The 21,419-nt window shown below is 46.7% G+C and overlaps 1 protein-coding gene across 3 annotated transcripts in view; it reads left to right on the top strand.

Moving 5' to 3' along the window:
• Window positions 1-21,419, top strand: part of coq8aa (coenzyme Q8A, genome duplicate a) — a 54,255-nt gene that overhangs the window by 24,511 nt on the left and 8,325 nt on the right. For all 3 annotated transcript variants that reach the window (XM_063040595.1, XM_063040594.1, XM_063040596.1), the window contains exons 6-10: window positions 12,055-12,177; window positions 17,544-17,629; window positions 17,972-18,112; window positions 18,614-18,695; window positions 19,760-19,853. In XM_063040595.1, coding sequence (XP_062896665.1) covers window positions 12,055-12,177; window positions 17,544-17,629; window positions 17,972-18,112; window positions 18,614-18,695; window positions 19,760-19,853 — 526 coding nt within the window. The remainder of the gene's footprint in view (window positions 1-12,054; window positions 12,178-17,543; window positions 17,630-17,971; window positions 18,113-18,613; window positions 18,696-19,759; window positions 19,854-21,419) is intronic.

The raw sequence follows: 21,419 nt of genomic DNA, 5'->3' as shown, positions 1-21,419 counted from the left end.
GAGAAAACGATCCCGATTTCTATCCTGTCTGCGCCTCTCATAATTTTATAAACATCTATCATGTCTCCCCTCAGACCTTGACACTCTAGAGAAAATAACCCAACTCTGATTGTTGTTAATACTCTCTCATCCTGGTAATCTTCTGTGCCTTCTCCAAACCCACCACTTCCTTTCTGCAATGGGACAACCAGTTAAATCTTCCTTTTAATGTGGTCTAATGCACCATTAGATAGATCCTTGCATTGCACTATGTCCCTCTCTGAGGTTTCTACACCCCTCCCCCCAATCACTTTGCCTCCTGACTGGTGACTCCTCAGGCTTTCCCTCGCCACAAAGGTATTTTGCCATGCCAGAGTTGTGATATGATACCTGGATGGGTACAGCTGAATTGATTTACAGTTCTATTTCTTCATGTCATGCCCGACTCTCTCGCACACAGGTGGGCGTGTTGCGCTTGGCCAGCTGGAGTTGATGAGTGCGCGCAGGTTAAGTCTTGCTGCCTGCCCTCTGACTGAACTGATCCCTGCTTCTCCTGCAAACAATTAGTGTACACTGTGATATCTGAAAACGCACAGGACTGGATAACGTTTGAAGGTCGCGTAGTCTGATTCAGTGCACTGCACACAATGGAATGGTTTCCTTTAAGTAAACTAAAAGTAAAAGTGGCAGGCAGGCAAATCCAGGGCAAAAATCAAAAAGGGCCACTTTTCAACATAATTGTATAAGGGCTAAGAGTGTTGTAAAAGTGAGCCTGAAGGCTTTGTGTGTCAATGCAGGGAGCATTTGTAACAAGGTGGATGAATTAAAAGTGCAGATTGTTATTAATGAATATGATATAGTTGGGATCACAGAGACATGGCTCCAGGGTGACCAAGGATGGGAGCTCAACATTCAGGGATATTCAATATTCGGGAGGGATAGACATGAAAGAAAAGGAGGTGGGGTAGCATTGCTGGTTAGAGAGGAGACTAACGCAATAGAAAGGAAGGACGTTAGCCGGGAGGATGTGGAATCGATATGGGTAGAGCTGCATAACACTAAGGGGCAGAAAACGCTGGTGGGAGTTGTGTACAGGCCACCTAACAGTAGTAGTGAGGTTGGGGATAGCATTAAACAGGAAATTAGAAATGCATGCAATAAAGGAACAGCAGTTATAATGGGTGACTTCAATCTTGATTGGGTGAACCAAATTGGTAAGGGTGCTGAGGAAGAGGATTTCTTGGAATGTATGCGGGATGGTTTTGTGAACCAACATGTTGAGGAACCAACTAGAGAGCAGGCTATTCTAAACTGGGTATTGAGCAATGAGGAAGGGTTAATTAGCAATCTTGTCGTGAGAGGCCCCTTGGGTAAGAGTGACCATAATATGGTGGAATTCTTCATTAAGATGGAGGGTGACATAGTTAATTCAGAAACAAAGGTTCTGAACTTAAAGAAGGGTAACTTTGAAGGTATGAGACGTGAATTAGCTAAGATAGACTGGCAAATGACACTTAAAGGATTGACGGTGGATATGCAATGGCAAGCATTTAAAGATCGCATGGATGAACTACAACAATTGTTCATCCCAGTTTGGCAAAAGAATAAACCAGGGAAGGTAGTGAACCGTGGCTGACAAGGGAAATTAGGGATAGTATCAAGTCCAAAGAAGAAACATACAAATTAGCCAGAAAAAGTGGCACACCTGAGGATTGGGAGAAATTCAGAGTTCAGCAGAGGAGGACAAAGGGCTTAATTAGGAAAGGGAAAAAAGATTGAGAGAAAGCTGGCAGGGAACATAAAAACTGACTGTAAAAGCTTTTATAGATATGTGAAGAGAAAAAGATTGGTTAAGACAAATGGAGGTCCCTTACAGTCAGAAACAGGTGAATTGATCGTGGGGAACAAGGACATGGCAGACCAATTGAATAACTACTTTGGTTCTGTCTTCACTAAGGAGGACATAAATAATCTTCCGTAAATAGTAGGGGACGGAGGGTCTAGTGAGATGGAGGAACTGAGGGAAATGCATGTTAGTAGGGAAGTGGTGTTAGGTAAATTGAAGGGATTAAAGGCAGATAAATCCCCAGGGCCAGATGGTCTGCCAGAGTGCTTAAGGAAGTAGGCCAAGAAATAGTGGATGCATTAGTGATAATTTTTCAACACTCTTTAGATTCTGGACTAGTTCCTGAGGATTGGAGGGTGGCTAATGTAACCCCGCTTTTTAAAAAAGGAGTGAGAGAGAAACCGGGAAATTATAGACCGGTTAGCCTAACATCGGTGGTGGGAAAAATGCTAGAGTCAGTTATCAAAGATGTGATAACAGCACATTTGGAAAGCGGTGAAATCATCGGACAAAGTCAGCATGGATTTGTGAAAGGAAAATCATGTCTGACAAATCTCATAGAATTTTTAGAGGATGTAACTATTAGAGTGGATAGGGGAGAACCAGTGGATGTGGTATATTTGGATTTTCAAAAGGCTTTTGACAAGGTCCCACACAGGAGATTAGTGTGCAAACTTAAAGCACATGGTATTGGGGGTATGGTATTGATGTGGATAGAGCATTGGTTGGCAGACAGGAAGCAAAGAGTGGGAATAAACGGGACCTTTTCAGAATGGCAGGCAGTGACTAGTGGGGTACTGCAAGGCTCAGTGCTGGGACCCCAGTTGTTTACCATATATATTAATGATTTAGACGAGGGAATTAAATGTAGCATCTCCAAGTTTGCGGATGACACAAAGCTGGGCGGCAGTGTTAGCTGTGAGGAGGATGCTAAGAGGATGCAGGGTGACTTGGATAGGTTAGGTGAGTGGGCAAATTCATGGCAGATGCAATTTAATGTGGATAAATGTGAAGTTATCCACTTTGGTGGCAAGAACAGGAAAACAGATTGTTATCTGAATGGTGGCCGATTAGGAAAAGGGGAGGTGCAACGAGACCTGGGTGTCATTATACACCAGTCATTGAAAGTGGGCATGCACGTACAGCAGGCGGTGAAAAAGGCGAATGGTATGCTGGCATTCATAGCAAGAGGATTCGAGTACAGGAGCAGGGAGGTTCTACTGCAGTTGTACAAGGCCTTGGTGAGACCACACCTGGAGTGTGCAGTTTTGGTCCCCTAATCTGAGGAAAGACATTCTTGCCATAGAGGGAGTACAAAGAAGGTTCACCAGATTGATTCCTGAGATGTCAGGACTTTCATATGAAGAAAGACTTGATTGACTAGGCTTATACTCTCTGGAATTCAGAAGATTGAGGGGGGATCTTATTGAAACGTATAAAATTCTAAGGGGATTGGACAGGCTAGATGCAGGAAGATTGTTCCCGATGTTGGGGAAGTCCAGAACGAGGGCTCACAATTTAAGGATAAAGGGGAAGCCTTTTAGGACCGAGATGAGGAAAAACTTCACACACAGAGAGTGGTGAATCTGTGGAATTCTCTGCCACAGGAAACAGTTGAGGCCAGTTCTTTGGCTATATTTAAGAGGGAGTTAGGCCCTTGTGGCTACAGGGATCAGGGGGTATGGAGAGAAAGCAGGTACAGGGTTCTGAGTTGGATGATCAGCCATGATCATACTGAATGGCGGTGCAGGCGCGAAGGGCCAAATGGCCTACTCCTGCACCTATTTTCTATGTTTCTATTGTTCCTGTGGGGTCCTCTGGGTTTCTTGCATTAGTTCTGAAGGAGTGCTGTTACCCAGGGTCAGGAGTGTCTGTCTGTGGGCTATGTGACTGTTTTATGTATAGAATGGAAGCGAGCCTACCTTGAAAAAATGTGTCTATATTCTTTAAATTTTGATGGGTGGAAGGAGTGGTTGATCACCTTAGCTTGTAGGAACTTGCAGGCCAATGTAACTGAGTGCAGTACAGGAAAAGTTCATTTGGACTTAATGCTACTAGTTTTAAACAGCAGTATCTGACTTTTGAAGGTGACTTGGAAGTTAGGTAATGACAGGTAGTTTGTTTGTGAGCAGGGATCAGGTGGTGACTACCTTGGAAGTCAATTCTAGGTTAGCATAGGCCCTCCCCCACCCCCACCAAGCTTCCCTGTTATTGTTCGTCCTCTAGGTGATCAGAGTTACAGAAAATTCGAGGTTAGCACACCATGCCCTCCACCCCCCCCCAGCTTCCCTGTCATTGTTCGATAGGCAGCTACCTTCATCCTCCAGATGACCAGAGTTATAGGAAAGCAGTGGCATACTTCCAATGAATTGTCAAACCATGGGAGAGTGATTCTGTGTCAACATTTTGAAAAGGAGGGGGCAGCATTCCTAGGATCTTGTACAGTGCTTTTATCTCAGTAAGCAGTTCCTGAAGACAAAAAGATGGTGTTTTAGTGACTGGTAGTCATTATAAGCCCACTAATTCTCACTGCCAACCCAGCTGCACCTTGTTCAGTTCTTGTGAAGGGTCCTTGGCCCTCTGTAGATGCTGCTCGACCCAGTGAGGGTTTTCTGTTACTAATTTTAGATTTCCATCAACTACTAGATTTAGCTGCACTTTCCAAAGGGCGGAATGTCTTCTCGTTGTGTTACCATTAGTGGACTCTTGTAGTGTTCACATTTCCCTCAGATTTTTCAGCATTATATTGCTCAGAGTTAGAATGTGGATTATAAAGTGCACTGAGATGTCCCAGAAGTTTTGGGAAAAAGGCACCATAGAAACCACAACCACTACCCTCCTCCTCTTCTACCCCCCCCCCCCACCACAGACTGGGAAGGGTGAGTGATTGTCTGCCTTGGGGAGGATGTGTGACATACATTCATCTGGCACATGCTCTGTGCTCTGTACAAATGTGTCATTTATCAGTACTGATTTCTTGTCATTTCCCTTCCACCTGCAATAATGTTTTCTCCCCTGTTACCTCTCCCCCATTCACCTTCATCTCCGTCCTTGCCTGTGTCCCTACCCACTCCTGTAAGTGCTGTGAATATCAGCTCTGGAAGATAAAGTCACTCTGTTTCTGATCACTGAGCTGCATGTGACCTTCAGTAACCTTGCAGCTTTGGCAGGCATTCCCCTTTTGGACAGCACTTGTAGTTTGATTGCTGTTTGTGCTTCAATTTGGCTTGTTATTGTCTCCAACTTTTTGGCACTGTCTATTCTTTTATTTTCTTTGCTCCCTCAATTTCTTGTGGTGTTGCATGATCTGTCTGTGACTGGGTGTTCTCATTTCTTTCCACATCCCAAAAACATGGGTTTGTCAGGATAGTCTGCTGCTGTACATTGCCCCTAGTACATAGAGCAGTTGCAGAAACTGGGGGAGTTGATAAGAATGTGGAGTGAATTTAAAAAATGAGATTAATTTAAATAAATAGTTTATTGTGGGAATGGACTTGATGGGCTGAAGGGCCTGTCTGTGCTATAAGAAAAGAGGTGTCTATAGGAGCAACACACACAAAATGCTGGTGAACGCAGCAGGCCAGGCAGCATCTATAGGAAGAGGCACAGTCGACATTTCGGGCCGAGACCCTTTGTCAGGACTAACTGAAGGAAGAGTGAGTAAGAGATTTGAAAGTGGGAAGGGGAGGGGGAGATCTGAAATGATAGGAGAAGACAGGAGGAGGTGGGGATGGAGCTAAGAGCTGGAAAGTTGATTGGCAAAAGGGATACGAGGCTGGAGAAGGAAGAGGATCATGGGACGGGAGGACTAGGGAGAAAGAAAGGTGGACGGGAGCCCAGAGGAAGATGGAGAGCAGGCAAGGAGTTATTGTGGGAGGTATAGAGAGAGAAGAGAAAAAGGGGCGGGGGATAAAAATAAATAACGGATGGGGTACGAGGGGGAGGTGGGGTATTAGCGGAAGTTAGAGAAGTCAATGTTCATGCCATCAGGTTGGAGGTTACCCAGATGGAATATAAGGTGTTGTTCCCCCAACCTGAGTGTGGCTTCATCTTTACAGTAGAGGAGGCCGTGGATAGACATGTCAGAATGGGAATGGGATGTGGAATTAAAATGTGTGGCCACTGGGAGATCCTGCTTTCTCTGGTGGACAGGGCGTAGGTGTTCAGCGAACTGGTCTCCCAGTCTGCGTCGGGTCTTGCCAATATATGGAAGGCCACATCGGGAGCACCGGACGCAGTATATCACCCCAGCTCACTCACAGGTGAAGTGTTGCCTCACCTGGAAGGACTGTCTGGGGCCCTGAATGGTGGTGAGGGAGGAAGCGTAAGGGCATGTGTAGCACTTGTTCCGCTTACAAGGGTAAGTGCCGGGAGGGAGATCGGTAGGAAGGGCTTGGGGGGGGGGAACGAATGGACAAGGGAGTCACGTAGGGAGCGATCCCTGCGGAAAGCAGGATGGGGGGAGGGAAAGATGTGCTTAGTGGTGGGATCCCGTTGGAGGTGGTGGAAGTTCCGGAGAATTATATGTTGGACACGGAGGCTGGTGGGGTGGTAAGTGAGGACAAGGGAATCCCTATCCTTGTGAGCGGAACAAGTGCTACACCTGCCCTTACGCTTCCTTCCTCAGCACCATTCCGGGCCCCAGACAGTCCTTCCAGGTGAGGCGACACTTCACCTGTGAGTTGGCTGGTGTGATAGATATACTGCATCCGGTGCTCCCGGTATGGCCTTCTATATATATATATATTGGTGAGACCCGACGCAGACTGGGAGACTGTTTCGCTGAACACCTACACTCTGTCCGCCAGAGAAAGCAGGATCTCCCAGTGGCCGCACATCTTAATTCCATGTCCCATTCCCATTCTGATATGTCTATCCACGGCCTCCACTACTGTCAAGATGAAGCCACACTCAGGTTGGAGGAAGAACACCTTGTATTCCGTTAATGCCCCTCCTCCCCTTCTTACCCCATCCCTTATTTATTTTTATTTCTCCCCACTTTTTTTTCTCTTCTCTCTCTCTACCTCTCACAATCACTCTTTGCCTGCTCTCCATCTTCCTCTGGGCTCCCCTCCCCCTTTCTCCCTAGGCCTCCTGTCCCATGATTCTCTCATATCCCTTTTGCCAATCACCTGTCCAGCTCTTGGCTCCATCCCTCCCCCTCCTGTCTTCTCCTATCATTTCGGATCTCCCCCTCTTCTCTTCCCCCCCCCATTTTCAAATCTCTTACTATCTCTTCTTTCAGTTAGTCCTGACGAAGGGTCTTGGCCCAAAACGTCGACCGTACTTCTTCCTATAGATGCTGCCTGGCCTGCTGCGTTCACCAGCATCTTGTGTGTGTTGCTTGAATTTCCAGCATCTGCAGATTTTCTCATGTTTGTGTTCTATAGGAGCAATGTGCAGTTTAATCTTTCAAATATAAAAACTTTAGTTGTCTGCTTTTATTTCTGGTTAATTTTTCATCATATTTTATTGATCTTTGGCCCTTGTATTGTGGGCTCACTAATTTGCTTGTTCACTTATAACCATATAACCATATAACAATTACAGCACAGAAACAGGCCATCTTGGCCCTTCTAGTCCATGCCGAACTCTTACTCTCACCTAGTCCCACCAACCTATATAACCATATAGCTAGCTTTTCCCATCGTCTCTGTTGCTTTCGAATAATAAATGCCAGCCTGGATCCTATTTTTCCCTGCTTCAAACAAATTTCAACTACATTATGATTGTTATTGTCTTGGGGCACTTTCATGATGAGATCATTAACCTTGTCTTATTGGGCTGGGTCAGTGCAGCCTACAGTCTCATTAGCTCCAGATCACCTATGAACACCTCACCTGGGCTTGCTGTTTTTCCTTCATTCTAGATATGGATCGAAATCACTTCTGATTATTGGCATACCTTTTCATTTGTTTCATTCTTAAAGGGCATAGTCCGTCTGATAGAAAAACATTGTGTTTGTGAGGGCAGTATGTACAACAGATTCTGGTTAATTGGGCTATTGGTTAATCAGGGCAGCCACTTATTTGTAACAACTCTTAAAGAACAAAAATTATTCAAAAATAGCTGGGATTCCCTTCATTTATTTGGGACACTGTGCTGCATAATTAGGACAGGAGACTGTTGCCAAACAGTTTCTAACTGGCTCGTGTGCAGTTGTGTGGTTGTTAGACACTACACTGTGCTTAGAGCAAATATTTTTTTAAAATAGTGTTATTTGTGTGCCAAAAAGCAGTGATTTTTGTCTCCGATAGCTGGCAAGAAATAAACAGTAAGGCAATTCAGAACTCTGTTGCTCACTGCAGTTTCAAGCATTCAGACTTGGAGATGCCAGAAACGGCCAGGAGTGAAAATAAAACCATTTCACTACTTCAAGTTAAGAACTACAAAGAATGTGAAGGTAGCGACAATCATCTTGAATGTTACAATGAAAATGAATATTTGGAGGATGTAATAATCAAAAACCTTGTATGAAGGCTGTCCACTATCTGCATTGATTTTGTTCATATACAATCAATCAAAAGAACACGGCAGTGTACACTGGATGAATCCCTCTGTAACTATTAGGATCTAATATACAGTTTTATAGTACTGTACTGGTAGTGTTGTAATTTGTTCTATATTTCATTTTAATACATAGTTTGTTACACAGTTTAACAGTACAACATTTTTTATGCCTTTTTAACTATTTCCTCAACTTCAGTTAATTGGGGCAGCTGCTTCAATGGGCCAAAATGTACTGGTCCCACTGTGCCTCAATTAACAGGAATCCACTATATTTGATTTTTTAAAAAATCTGCATGAATTTCTGAATGGTGACAAGACATTGACATAGCAAACTGTGGAAGAACATGGTTTCAGCTTGGAGTGGGTGGGAGTGAGGAGGAGGGTGGAGGGTTGGGGTTGGGGTAGGAGGTCTTGTAACTAGTGGCATCTCACTGTTGGGGAAGGGGAAGTGAGGACAATGATGTGTTGGAGAGGGAGGACAGTGTATTGTTGGAGTGGGAGGTAGTGTCTCTACGTTAGGAGAGAGCGAATTGCCAGAAATTTCTTGCCCTTGAGAGAAAGGATGAGGGTGGGGGTTGGAGTGTTGCTAAGTGTCTCGACCTTGGAAGGGGAAGTGTGCTTGATGTACCTCCAAGGTCATGTTGTAATCCTTTCAGGCAAGTTGCCAGCAGATTGCCTTTTGCGCACAGTTGTCTAAGCTCTTTGGTTACCCAGAGTGAGAGCTTCCGTCATGTTGTTATTTGCAGGGAGCCATCATTCCTTTATGTCCCATTTAGAATTCCCAGCACTACTTGTTCAGAAGGCTTGCAGGGTCAGATTCTTCAAATGTTGTAATAACTGGAGTCAGTAAATATTTTAATCACTGGAGTCAGACCGACAGTGCTACTGAGTGTGTCCTCCAGTCCTGATGAAGGCTCTCCACCTGAGATGTTGATTGTTTATTCCCCTCCCCATATTTTGCTTGACTTGCTGAGTTTCTCCAAGATTTAGTGTGTGTTCCAGATTTCATCACTTGCAGAATCTTGTGTCTGTGGTATCCTCCGTGGACTGGGCAGTGATCTGTCACTGGCGCACGTGGACTGGGCAGTATTGTGTCACTGGTGAACAGGTTGTTTGTGAGGGTGCAGGGTAGCTCTCCTTTGTCCCTACGTCCTGTCACATTAGCACATCTGGGGGTTTTGTTAGTGTTTCAGTCTTGTTTTTATTGGCCCTCTATGTATCTTTACACTGAGAAGCTTGCAGGCTATGAGTCAGATAGTAAGGGGTTTGTCATTATGGTAATGATGACTGGTTACCAGAGCATATTAGTGAATTAGCTGTGTTTTTTTTTAAACCACAACAGTTATCATTACTTGGATGAGCTAACTACCTGTTTGGTTTTTTTTGTTAATGAACTGTATTGAAATTCCTAGCTACTTCTGTGGAATTATTGTAGTTTTTATGGTTTGGAGTTTTTTTTGCTGCTTGTGTTTCCATGAGGACTCTGGTGGCTAGGTGAGGGTTGGATGGAATGGTTTCCTGCAGTTTTGACTGAACCTACTGACGTTTCTCATTGTACTTGTACCTTGTCCTGCTGTTTGTGCACATTGCAATGAACCTGCCCTCCCCACCTGTACCAGCTCCCACACCAACTTGATCAGTGTTTCGCTGGGACACTGAGGGAGCAAAGTTAAATCTCCAGCACCTGCTTCATTCCAAAGGAGCCAGAGTGTGTTGTCGTCTGTGTTTGTGTATTTATATCTGCTTGAGTAGTGCAAAATCTAACACTGTGATCCTCTTATCATGACCTCCGTCCTGTTTGCTGTCTGTTTTCAGCTGTCAGTAAAATAGTTAATTCTAGCTGGTGTGACTCTAAAATACAGTGTCTGGTGCTTTTGTATGACCTGCACTCATGAATCTCACGTCCAACCCAGACCACCTTTTTATACCTAGTGGTGTTGTTCGAAAACCGACATCCTTACCCACCCAGACCCAGAGCAGCAGTGTATTCTTTATCAGGGGGGTTCCACTTTCCTGACGATTAACAATTCTTATCAAGCACTGGTCATCTGCCATCGAGCTTCACCTTCCCTCTTGTTTACCGGATTCCATCCAGTTTACTGACAGTTCCATTCCCAGTCTGTGTCTGTTTCCCACCCACATCCATACTCTTAAAGCCACCTGTACGCCTGGATCCTTGCAGTTGGGTCCTGACTAGCCCATCTTCTAATAACAAGGACTTCCTTAAAGAATAGCCAGCCTTGTCTCCCTGCTGCTTCCCAGGCATTGCTGTGGATGTTTGTGTTTGCACCCTGTCAGTTTTGCAGGGGAACTCTGATTACTTCTCTCTGTAAGATGAGTCTGTACTGACTTTGATGTTGATGGTTCCTCTTCGCCCAGTTAACTCCTGTTTATTTGATTAAAATTCTTTTTTATCTTTCATTAAATCTCCTTGGATCCTCTCCACCAAAATAGTCCCAGAGCCTAAGAGCTAGTACCTTTGTCCTGGGATAGATATGTTCAGTGTTAGAGAGAATAGCTTTAAGATGGTGGGGGGGGGGGGGTAGGAGGAGTTTAAAGGGGATAAGGGGATATGTGGGGCAAGTTGTTTTTTTATATACACAGGTGGGTGTCTGAAACACAATGCCAAAGATAGTGATGGGAGCAGATATAATAATGGTGATTGAAGCTTTTAGACAGATGTGTACATGTGGATCATGTGTAAGTAGAATGGATTTGTCATCATGCTCTGCACAGAAATTGTGGGCCGAAGGACCTGTTCCAGTACTGTTCTATTTCACACCTTCCATATATAGCTCATATTAGCGCTGGTGAGAGCAGATTCGATGGCTAACTGTTTATTCTTTGTGTTAATTCCAATTCTAATTTGATCATGCAGAGAAGGAAAATGTGCTTGTGCAATTAAAGTGTATTTGTTGTCATGAAATCCTGATTTTAAGAATGTTGGGTTAATGTAGAAAAGGGGCAGTAATATAAAGAGTCAGTTACTTACTGGCAGCAGGCATGATGGGCTGAATGGCCTTCTATTTTTAACTCCCTGTTTGCTAAAATAGCAAATTAATGATTTCATTATGGAGTCAAGTTAAAGCTGACCAACAACCAAGACCGTGCTCTCAGAACAGATGGAAGGATTTACATGGATCCTGGGTGGAAATTATACATTGTAAAGGAGGGGAATGGGGGGGGGGCGGGCGGGTGGTAGACTTCTGGTGATGGGAGGGCAGTGAAATTGTTGCAATACACTTAAGAACGATGTGGACAGGATGACAAGGGTTTAGAGAAATATGATTCAAGTGTTGGGAAATGGGATTGTCTTGAAGGGCCATTTTTCGTGATGTCTGACTGCAGGAAGAGAATGATGCAGGAGGAAGGAGGAGAGAGGAGGCAGAAAGGAGGGAGGTAGATATCCATCTTTACAAACCGGCAGAACAGGAGATCAGTCTGACCCTTCATCCTAACTGTTACAATGAGAGGGCAGTGGGCATCCACAGTATCGAATCCTGCACTATGACGCGTATTCTGCACTGGGTCTAGTTCTGGTGTTTGAGTGTGTAGCTGCCTTCTCTTGGACAATCTGCTGGAAGAACTCTGTGCACAATTCGCTGAAGTCCTGCAGCGGATCAGCAAATGTATTGCTCCAGATTCTAGTATCTGCTGTCTCTTGTCTCCATTCTCTTGGGTCTGCTTGGTTTGATAACAAGTGCCTTTTGTGCCCACAGGCGGTAAAGCCATGATGGATGGAAGCCCCTTCCTCTCGGAGGCAAATGCTGAAAGGATTGTGAACACTCTCTGCAAGGTGCGGGGTGCTGCTCTCAAACTGGGTCAGATGCTCAGCATTCAAGGTAGGAGGCCTCCAGCTCAACGTTCTCCCTTCAGCCAACCCACTCTTCTCTCTAGTGTGTGTTAGACTGCAGGACCTGCTTCACACTAGATGCAAGGAGCCAGCACTGTCAGTAAACCCATTGTGTCAGCTCACCCCAGCCAGCACTGAGGGATCACGTGGGTGAGATATTAAACTCAGTCCCAGATTCTTGGTGAAGACCAGGAAATCTTCCCCACTAAGGATGAATATGTTGTTTACATCACTTTGTTGTTAGTGGGATCTTGCTGTGTTCCCTACTGTAATGGTACATCATGGGATGTGAAACTGTCTGGGATCTGCACCTGTTTTGTACAGCTGGAAGCTGCCTTTAATTGTACCACTAGGTGCTGTTTCCAGCAACTTTGGTCTTGCCAAAGGACGTCTGGTCTGTGTGATGTGTCCAGGATTAGCACTGCAATACTGAGGCCCTGGGAGAGATCCAGTTGAACTGGGGTTGCTGATGATTTCACAAGAAACTCAAGACTGTCTGGATGAGGACAGCCAGTTCCGTGAGCCTGTTTATAAAACCATACAATGCAGAAACAGGCCATTTGACCCATCTTGTCCATGCTAACAGTATTGGCTATTGGCAGTAATCCCATTTGCCTGCATGAGCCCTCTTTGCCTCTTATGTCTAAGTACCTGTCCAAATGCCTTTTAAACAGAAGTGCATCTGGCTCCAGTACCGCCTGTGGCAGCCCGTCCTGCGTACCCACCCACTCCACGTGGGGAAAACCTGTGACCTCTAGCTTGATGCTCGCCGCCGAAAGATTTTATCTACCTATAAGATGTAAGAGCAGAATTAGGCCATTTAGCTCATCACATCCGCCATTTCATCATGGCTGATCCAATTTTCGCTCTCGGCATCAATCTCCTGCCTTCTCCCCATATCCCTTCGTGCCCTGACCAATCAAGAATCTGTCAACCTCTGCCTTAAATATACATAAAGACTTTGCCTCCTCAGCTGCCTGTGGCAAAGAATTCCACGATTAACTATCTCTGGCTGAAGAAATTCCAGCTTATCTCCGTTCTGAAAGGGCGTCCCTCTATTCTGAGGCTGTGTCCTCTGGTCTTGAACTCTCCCACCATAGGAAACTTCTTCTCCACATCCACTCTATTGAGGCCTTTCACCATTCAATAGATTTCAATGAGGTCACCTCACATTCTTCTGAATTCCAGTGAATACAGGCCCAGAGCCATCAAATGCTTTTCATATGACAAACCATTCAATCCTGGAATCATTTTCATGAACCTTCTTTGAGCCCTCTCCAGTTTTAGCACATCCTTTCTAAGATAAGGGGCCCAAAACTCTCAGTACTCCAAGTGAGGCTTCGCCAATGCCTTGTGAAGTCTCAACATTACATCCTTGCTTTTTCATCTTAGTCCTCTTGAAATGAATGCTAACATTGCATTTGCTTTCCTCACCACAGACTCAACCTGCAAATTAACCTTTAGGGAATCCTGCACAAGGACTCCCAAGTCTCTTTACGCCTCAGTTTTTTGTATTTTCTCTCCAGTTGGAAAATAGTCAACCCTTTTATTTCTTCTACCAAAGTGCATGACCATACACTATGTCCCTCTTAATTTTATAAACCTTTATAAAGTCAGCCCTTTGGCTCTGATTCAGTGAGAATAAACCCACCCTGTCCAGTCCTCTATTCTGGAAAGTATCCTGGTGAATCTCATTTGCACTCTCTCTATTTTCAGCACACCTTCCTGTACTGCCCCCTGCTATTGCACTGTTGCAGCTGTCATGCCCTGGAAACTGCTGCTGATCCAGTAATTGTATCCATGGATCTGTAGGAGGTGCCCCAATCCAGTTTATCAGAGACCTGACAGGAGGCAGTGCTTTAAACAGTTGCTGTCAATCCAGGAAGCAACAAGCAGAATGATCACATTAGCTGGTTAAACTTGGGTGAGACCATGGACGGTCTGAGAAGGTGAACTTGAGAAATGTGTGTGATGTGTGAGAGAGTACACAGATTTTCAAGTAGCTCTAGCTGGCACAGTCTGATGTTCCCCTTCCAAAACTGCCCTGTTTATTTGCACTTGTCAAAGGACCTGTTACCCGGCTGGTTCCAGTGAGATCATTACACTTCTCTGCTCTTCAGATCCACAAGGACTTTCTCGGTGTGCCTGGATTGTGCTCAGTTAAAGTGAGCTAAGACTATAGACCTAAATGCCCTGTGGAGAGATTACACAGCAGGAAGCCACTATAAGGAGAGAGCTGCAGAGGGAACCTTTGTGAAGGATTCTTGCCCCTCCCCAGTAAGTTAGAGGAAACATTTGGAAAACAGGATTTCCGATTGGAGGTGTTGCTCAGCAGGGAGCCAGTTCAACAAGTGCAATAATATTTGTATAAGGTGTGGTAGTAATAAACCGCATCTGTAAACCAGGAGGCACACATAGCATAGAAGCTAATGCCAAGAGTTAATGTTTTGGTGGAGGAATTATATTCAGCGTCACAGGGACCACGTGTGGTGGAGGAGCATAGTAACACAAATCCTTCAAGATTTCAGGCCAGGGTTACTGACGAATGCTCGTGGGATCCTCCAGCTGAGAAAACAAAGTGGAGAATAGTGAACGTTGTAAGGTGTGGAGTGCTGATCTCAAACAGTTTTGATTTATGAACAGTTTTCAGGAGCAGAACCCTGTGGCAACCTGGTGACTTACTATACCTTTCCATGTGCATTTTAAACATGTGATTATACCACATCTCCTGCAGCTCAGTCTGTGTACCTACTATCTTGCTCCTCTGATCTCCTTTAAGTTTTTCCCATCTTACCCTAAAACTGTGCTCTCTAGTTTTTCGATTTCCCTGCCTGACCGATGGTCCAATCTTCCTTTGGAAATGAATCTCTCCATTCCAGGCATCTCCTGTGCAACAGTTTAATGGAGAAACAGCAGTTCGAGCAGCATCTTTAGGGGTTGGGAAGAGGTGGAGGTGAAAAGGGATTGCCGATATTTCGGGTCAACCTGCACCAGGGTCAACAATTTCTTTTTCCCACAGATGCTGCTTGACCTGAGTTTCTCCAGCCCCTGAATCTCGTGTGCACTTTCTAAGGCTGCTACATCCTTCCTGTGGTGTGGTGACCAGAACTGTACAACCTTACAAGTGACGACTGACTAGTGTTTTGTACAGCTGCAATATGACAACCCAACTCTATTCAATACCTTGGCCCACACTTGCTCCTGAGGTCCCTGCCATTTAATGTATATGCTGTTTCAAATAAAAGGAAAGACGGGATAGACTGGGATTCTTTTTCCCCCTCCGAAACAAAAGAGACCAAGGTTTAAGGGACAGATAAGATGAAGAATCACCACCTTTTCCTCGGGGTGATGGAATCCAAAACTAGAGCACATAGATTTAAAATGAGAAGGGAAAGAATTAAGAGGACCTGCATGACAACTTTTTCATACTGAGGGTGGTGTTGCCAGAGGAAGTGTACATTTGTATTGTTTAGAAAACACTTGGACAGGTGCATGGATACAAAAGGTTTAGAGGGATGCAGGCTAAACGCAGGTAATGGGGCTGCTCAGCTGGGCAGCTTGTCGCCGTGCATGAGTTGGGCCAAAGGGTGGGTTTTCAAGTTGTGTAGCTCAATGACCCTAAAGGGCATTATTACCTTATCCTTGTCTGGATTAACAACTCTTCCCAACTGGCCCATGAAGCCTTTCACAGACGTTGTCATCTACTGCTTCAGCAACCTGACTAACTCGTCTACCTATGTTCTCATCCAAGTAATTTGTGAACATTGATCCCAGCACCAATCCCTGCCGTACGGTGGATCTTGAGTGTTCAGGGAAGGGGATGCACTAGTGAAATGGGAGCAGGGAGCCTTGGACCCAGAGTGGCAGGAGGGAAAGACCAGCACTTTAATGACCCTGTAGTTACTTCCTCATTTCGGCTCTGACCTGAACCTGGTTTCCCAAACTGCCGTGTCTCAGCTGGCAATCTCTAGTCAGTCCAGTAACCAACCAGACACTATTTACCCAGGGCCTCGCCAGCAATGAGTGATCAGTTGTCTTGCTGCTGGTTACTGGCCTTGAGATCCTAGGTCCCACACCCCTCCCAGGGCCTCAGTTCTGAAGTGCTTTATTTCACATGTACATCGAAACATGCATTGAAATTTCTTATTTGTGTCGAATCAAATCAGTGTTGATTGTGCTGAGCAGGCCACAAGTGTTGGCCCACTTCCAACATAGCACGTCCAGATCCCACTAACCCAAAACCGGAAACGGGGTGAGGGAGGAGAGTGGAGCTGCCGGAGGAAATGTACAAGGTCCTTACAGACAGCAATGGGAATTGAACTCTGATTAATGACAGCTGGGGCAATGTGCTAACCATGCAGCCCACCAATAAGGAATTATTAACAATTACAAGTTAACAGAATGCTGGTATTACGGGTAATTTTTGACTGGCTTTGGGTCTGGTGCATTGCACTCTGTGGGGGAGAGGAGGGAGGAAAAAGTTGACAGCCTTGAATCCTTTCAGGGCTTCTTGGCTGGCTGGAGAGATGAAGGCTGACCTAATTTTTGAACTCTAGTTTCCCCTGACTTGCCAAGGCCAAACGCTCTTCAGCTGTGAACTCTGAACTTGGGTGAAGAGGTCCCAACACTCCCTCATCCTTCCCTCCCTCTGCCCTCTCCCCTCAATTTCTACCTTCCCCTTTCCTCCCATCTACTCACCCCATCCCTGTCCCAACCTCTACTGTCATCACCCCTCCCTCTTTCCTCATACTCCCTCACCCTTCCTACTCCTGTGTGTGTGCCGTCCCTCCTATCTGTCATTGGGTTCATCCACAGCTTCCCCACATCTTTCACCACTGCCCTTCCTTCCCATGCCCTCTTTCTGCTCCCCTCAGCCTCAGCCTCCTCTCCAGGGATCCTGCACCCTCCTGTCACTGCACTCCCTCATTAACCACTCACTCACTCACACTTCACATTTTTGTCCCCTCTCCCCCCCACACTCCCCCCCCCCCCCGCGTTAAGCCCTTCCTCATTATAACCGGAGCTGGAACCTTACTGAAATCCACTTGGGGGTTGCTGTGGCCCTTTCCTGGGAGTAGCGATCAGCACGAACCCAGTATCCATTGTCGGTGTCCCTTGTACCTCCTCCAGGCCGCAAGCCTGTGTCCTGTTGTTTGGCTCTGGCTGAGGGTTTGGGAAAGGGAGTTGTTCTGCAGTGTTTACGGCCATACCTGTAGATGCACAGCAAGATCCCATTGTCAGTAAGATGATGGTGACAGGTTACCTGGGTGGTTAATGGAGGGGTAGACACTGGCAGGAGAGTGTCAGGCCCTGTCCTGGTCTGGTGACGTGATTGTTTGCCTCTTTCTCCCACAGACGACAGCTTCATCAACCCCCAGTTGCAGAAGATCTTCGAGCGCGTGCGGCAAAGTGCAGACTTCATGCCCAGCAAGCAGATGATGGTGAGGCTGTCAAACCTGCGCATCCCATCTGGTGACCTGCACCCCTCCCATCCCCCGTCCCCCCAGTACTTAATCCCGGTTGTTACTCCTTTTCCTATTGTGACCCCACCTCTGGCTGGCAGCACCACCCCATAGGGGCATCCCTCCACACCCCTGCCCATGTGGGTGGTTACTCACCCTCCCCAGCTAGCCTCTTGGGCCTGTGCTTTCCCTTGTTGTGGTCCTGTCCTATCAGCCCAGGGGCCATGAGGCCGAGTGCTTTGCCTCTCATCCGTGAGCCCGGCTCCTGCTGCCATCTCTGTCAAAGCTCATGCCCTGCTCTCTGGGACCTTCTCCCCACAGAAGGTGCTGCTGAGTGACCTGGGCCCAGACTGGAGGGAGCGACTGCAGAGTTTCGAGGACCGGCCCTTTGCTGCGGCCTCCATTGGGCAGGTTCACCTCGCCACACTTACCGACGGGCGCCAGGTGGCCATGAAAATCCAGGTAGGCCAACCGTGCACGCCTGCCGCGGGGAGGACGGGGGGGGGGTGGGTCGTCGGGGGAGGGCGAGAGTGGGGGCATCACCCTGCTTGGGGGTCACCAAGCGGAAAACGGCAACCTGGGAGTGGGGTAGTCACACCTCGCAAAGAGTCCCATCCATCAGTGAACAAGGGGTTATGACTCCCACCTCGTGGGGTCTGTCCCACCTCGGGGGGTGGTAGATGTGGTGGGTGCCGGTCTGGATGTGGGTCTGAGTAATGTCTGTCTCATTGTGGATGTTGGGTCCACTGTGTGTGTTGCGGGTAGGGATGTTTCCATGTGCTCTCCCTGGAGCTGTTGTTTCTGAGCAATGAATTCATGTTGTTCAGACTGGGGGTGGGGAAGGTAGGTCTCTGTATTTTCAGGGCGGTGGCTCATCGTGCAGGAGTTGGGGGTGCTGTTTGTTTGGTGCGGTATGGGTTGGGGTTGGTGTGTTGCCAATGGCCTCCCTCTCTCTCTCGGCAGTACCCTGGAGTAGCCCAGAGCATTTCCAGTGACGTGGACAACCTGATCTCCGTCCTCAACATGAGCAACGCCCTGCCTGAGGGTGAGTGCTGGCTCCGTTCAGCAGTCTGTTTGCCCCTCGCCCACCCTCCCAGGCCAGGGGCCGGTGTTGTGCGGACGCAGCTGGGTGGAAATGTGGGGTGAGCAGGTCCATAATGGAGGTCACTCACTGAAGGCACAGCCACTGCAGTGGAGGGTTGAGCCCATGCTGATGAGTTGGAGGTTAACAGAATGAGTGAGCCCTTGGAAATGGGCAGTGTGGCGGAGTGGGGTTTGGAGGTTGGCGAGGACCCAGGGTGGGTGGGGTGGGGTTTGTGTGTCATCGAGGTGGTAACAATATAATGTTTACAGTGAAAGTGCAGCTCCAGCGGAGTGAGGTTCAAGCCCCATGAGAAGGTAGACTGAGAGATCAAGACTTCCCTTTTGGTTGATGAGAGGTCCATTCGATTCAATTAACAGTTGGGTGGGAGCTGTTCATGAGTCTGGTGGTGGATGCTTTCAGTTTTTGTATTTTCTGCCCACTGGGAGAAGGAAGAGGGATTGTATAGGGTGGGTAAAGTCTTTGATTATGCTGCTTGCTTTACTGAGGCAGTGAAACATCAGCCCATGAAACAGAGGCTGCTTTCCGTGATGTACTGAGCCACGTCTCTGCGGTATCTTGCGGTTACAGGCAGAGCACTTGCCGTACCAAGCTGATGCATCCAGATAGGATGCTTTCTGTGTTTTATCAATTAAAAATTGGTCACTGTCAAAGGGGATTTGTCAAATTTCTTTAAACTTCTATGGAAGTAGAGGGGCTTGTGAACTTTCTTGGCCATTGGTGTCAGAGTTGGAGGGGACAGGATAGGAGCTAATGTGACAGGTCTGTAAACAGGCAGCAATGTCAAATGTCCCCATCATGAACGAGTCAGCCTCTTTTGGGCGGTGGGTAATCTCTGGAGCAGGACCCCCCCCCACTGCCAGATTGTACTGTGAATTCTCTTGGGCTGGACGTTGGTCGAGGCTGGTCCTCGTGAGCCTCTCCTGATTGTACTGTGGATTCTGTCGGGGGGGACGTTGGTCGAGGTTGGACATCTGGACCTGAGTCTGTCCTGCTGCCGTTGACAGGTCTCTTCCCCGAGCACATGATCGAAGTGATGAGACGGGAGTTGTCGCTGGAGTGTGACTACGAGAGGGAGGCAGCCTGCTACAAGCAGTTCAGGTGTGTACGAGAGATGGGGTGTCCTTCAACGATTCTCCCCATCAGGGCTTCAAGTGGGTTGGGGGGTGATTGGGGATCCCAGTGAAGATGCAGGACTGTTAATATAACCCAGTAGGAGTGTCTGTGTTTCCTGGGGGGGGTCCCAACAGTGTTGAGTGTTTAAAAGCCTTTGCTTGCACTGTGATTCCCTCCTGTTATCTGTCTTCTTCCCAGTAACTCAGTTGTTCCTTGGGTCAGTTTCCTGTGCACACAGTGTTGCTGTCATCTCTGTACCCTCGGAGATGGTCTGCTCCTTCCCTATCTCACCCAATATTTAACTGCTCCATGCTGCCTCTGCAATAGAAAACATACAGCACAAGAACAGGTCCTTTCGCCCAAAATGTTGTGCTGAACCAGTAAAAAAAAAAGTAAATCAAAATCCCCCAAAAACTAAACCCTTCTACCTACACAATGTCCATATCCCTCCAGCATCTTCCTCACATACATGTCCATACCTAAATGTCTCTTAAAACCCTCTAATGTGTTTGCCTTCACCACCATACCAGGCAGCACATTCCAAGCATCGATCACTGTGAGTAAAAAAACTTGCCCCTCTCTCACCTTCAGTGCATTACCTTCAAATGTATTAGGCATTCCTACTCTGGGAAAAAGAAACTCCCTGTCTCTCCACTCTACCTATGCCTTTCATAATCTGATAAACCTCTGTCAGATTTCCCCTCAGCCTCTGCTGCACAGAAAATAATCCAAGTGTCTCCAGCCTCTTGTGATGGCACATGCCCTCTAAACCAGGCAGCATCCTGGTAAACCTGCGCCCTCTCCAAAGCCTCAACATCCTTCCTATAGTGCAGCGACCAGAATTATATTCAATGCTCCAGGTGTGGCCAAACCATAGTTTTCTAAAGTTGCAAGTTAAGCTCTTGACTTTTGAGCTCAGTGCTTCAACTAACAAACAATAGGCTGCCTTAATCACCCTATCAACCTGTGTCACCACTTTCAGGGAGCTGTGAACTTGGACCCCAAGATCTGTCTGCTCAGCACCACTGTTAAGGGTCTTGCCTTTGACAGTGTACTGTCTCCTTGCATTTGTCCCACCAAGGTGCAACACTTCACATTTGTCTGGGTTAATCTCCATCTGCCATTCCTCTACCCGTGTCTGCAATTCACCAAAATCACGCTATATTCTTTGGCAGTCTTCCACACCATCCACAACTCCATCAATCTTGGTATCATCCACCGATCTTAGCCATCTATCTACATTTACCCACCCATCTACATTTTCATCCAGGTCATTTGTATGTATCACAAACAGCAGAAGTTGGTGATACAGATGAGGAGCAGGGGCCTTCCCCAACTGGTCTATGGGTTTCCAAATGCTCATATATCCTATCTGTAACAATTTTCTCCAGCAATTTCTATACAACTGACATGAGACTCATCAGATGATTGGTGGAGGGGCAGGTAGTGTTGAGGAAGTGGGTAGGATGCAGAAGGACTGGGAAAATAGCTTGATAGAAAGGTCATTAGATTAGTAGAGCCAAATCCTTATCCCAGTTAGAAAGAGGACTT

The sequence above is a fragment of the Mobula hypostoma genome, chromosome 2 (assembly GCF_963921235.1).
Source record: "Mobula hypostoma chromosome 2, sMobHyp1.1, whole genome shotgun sequence".
NCBI lineage: Eukaryota > Metazoa > Chordata > Chondrichthyes > Myliobatiformes > Myliobatidae > Mobula > Mobula hypostoma.
This window is presented reverse-complemented; position numbering and strand designations above follow the sequence as displayed.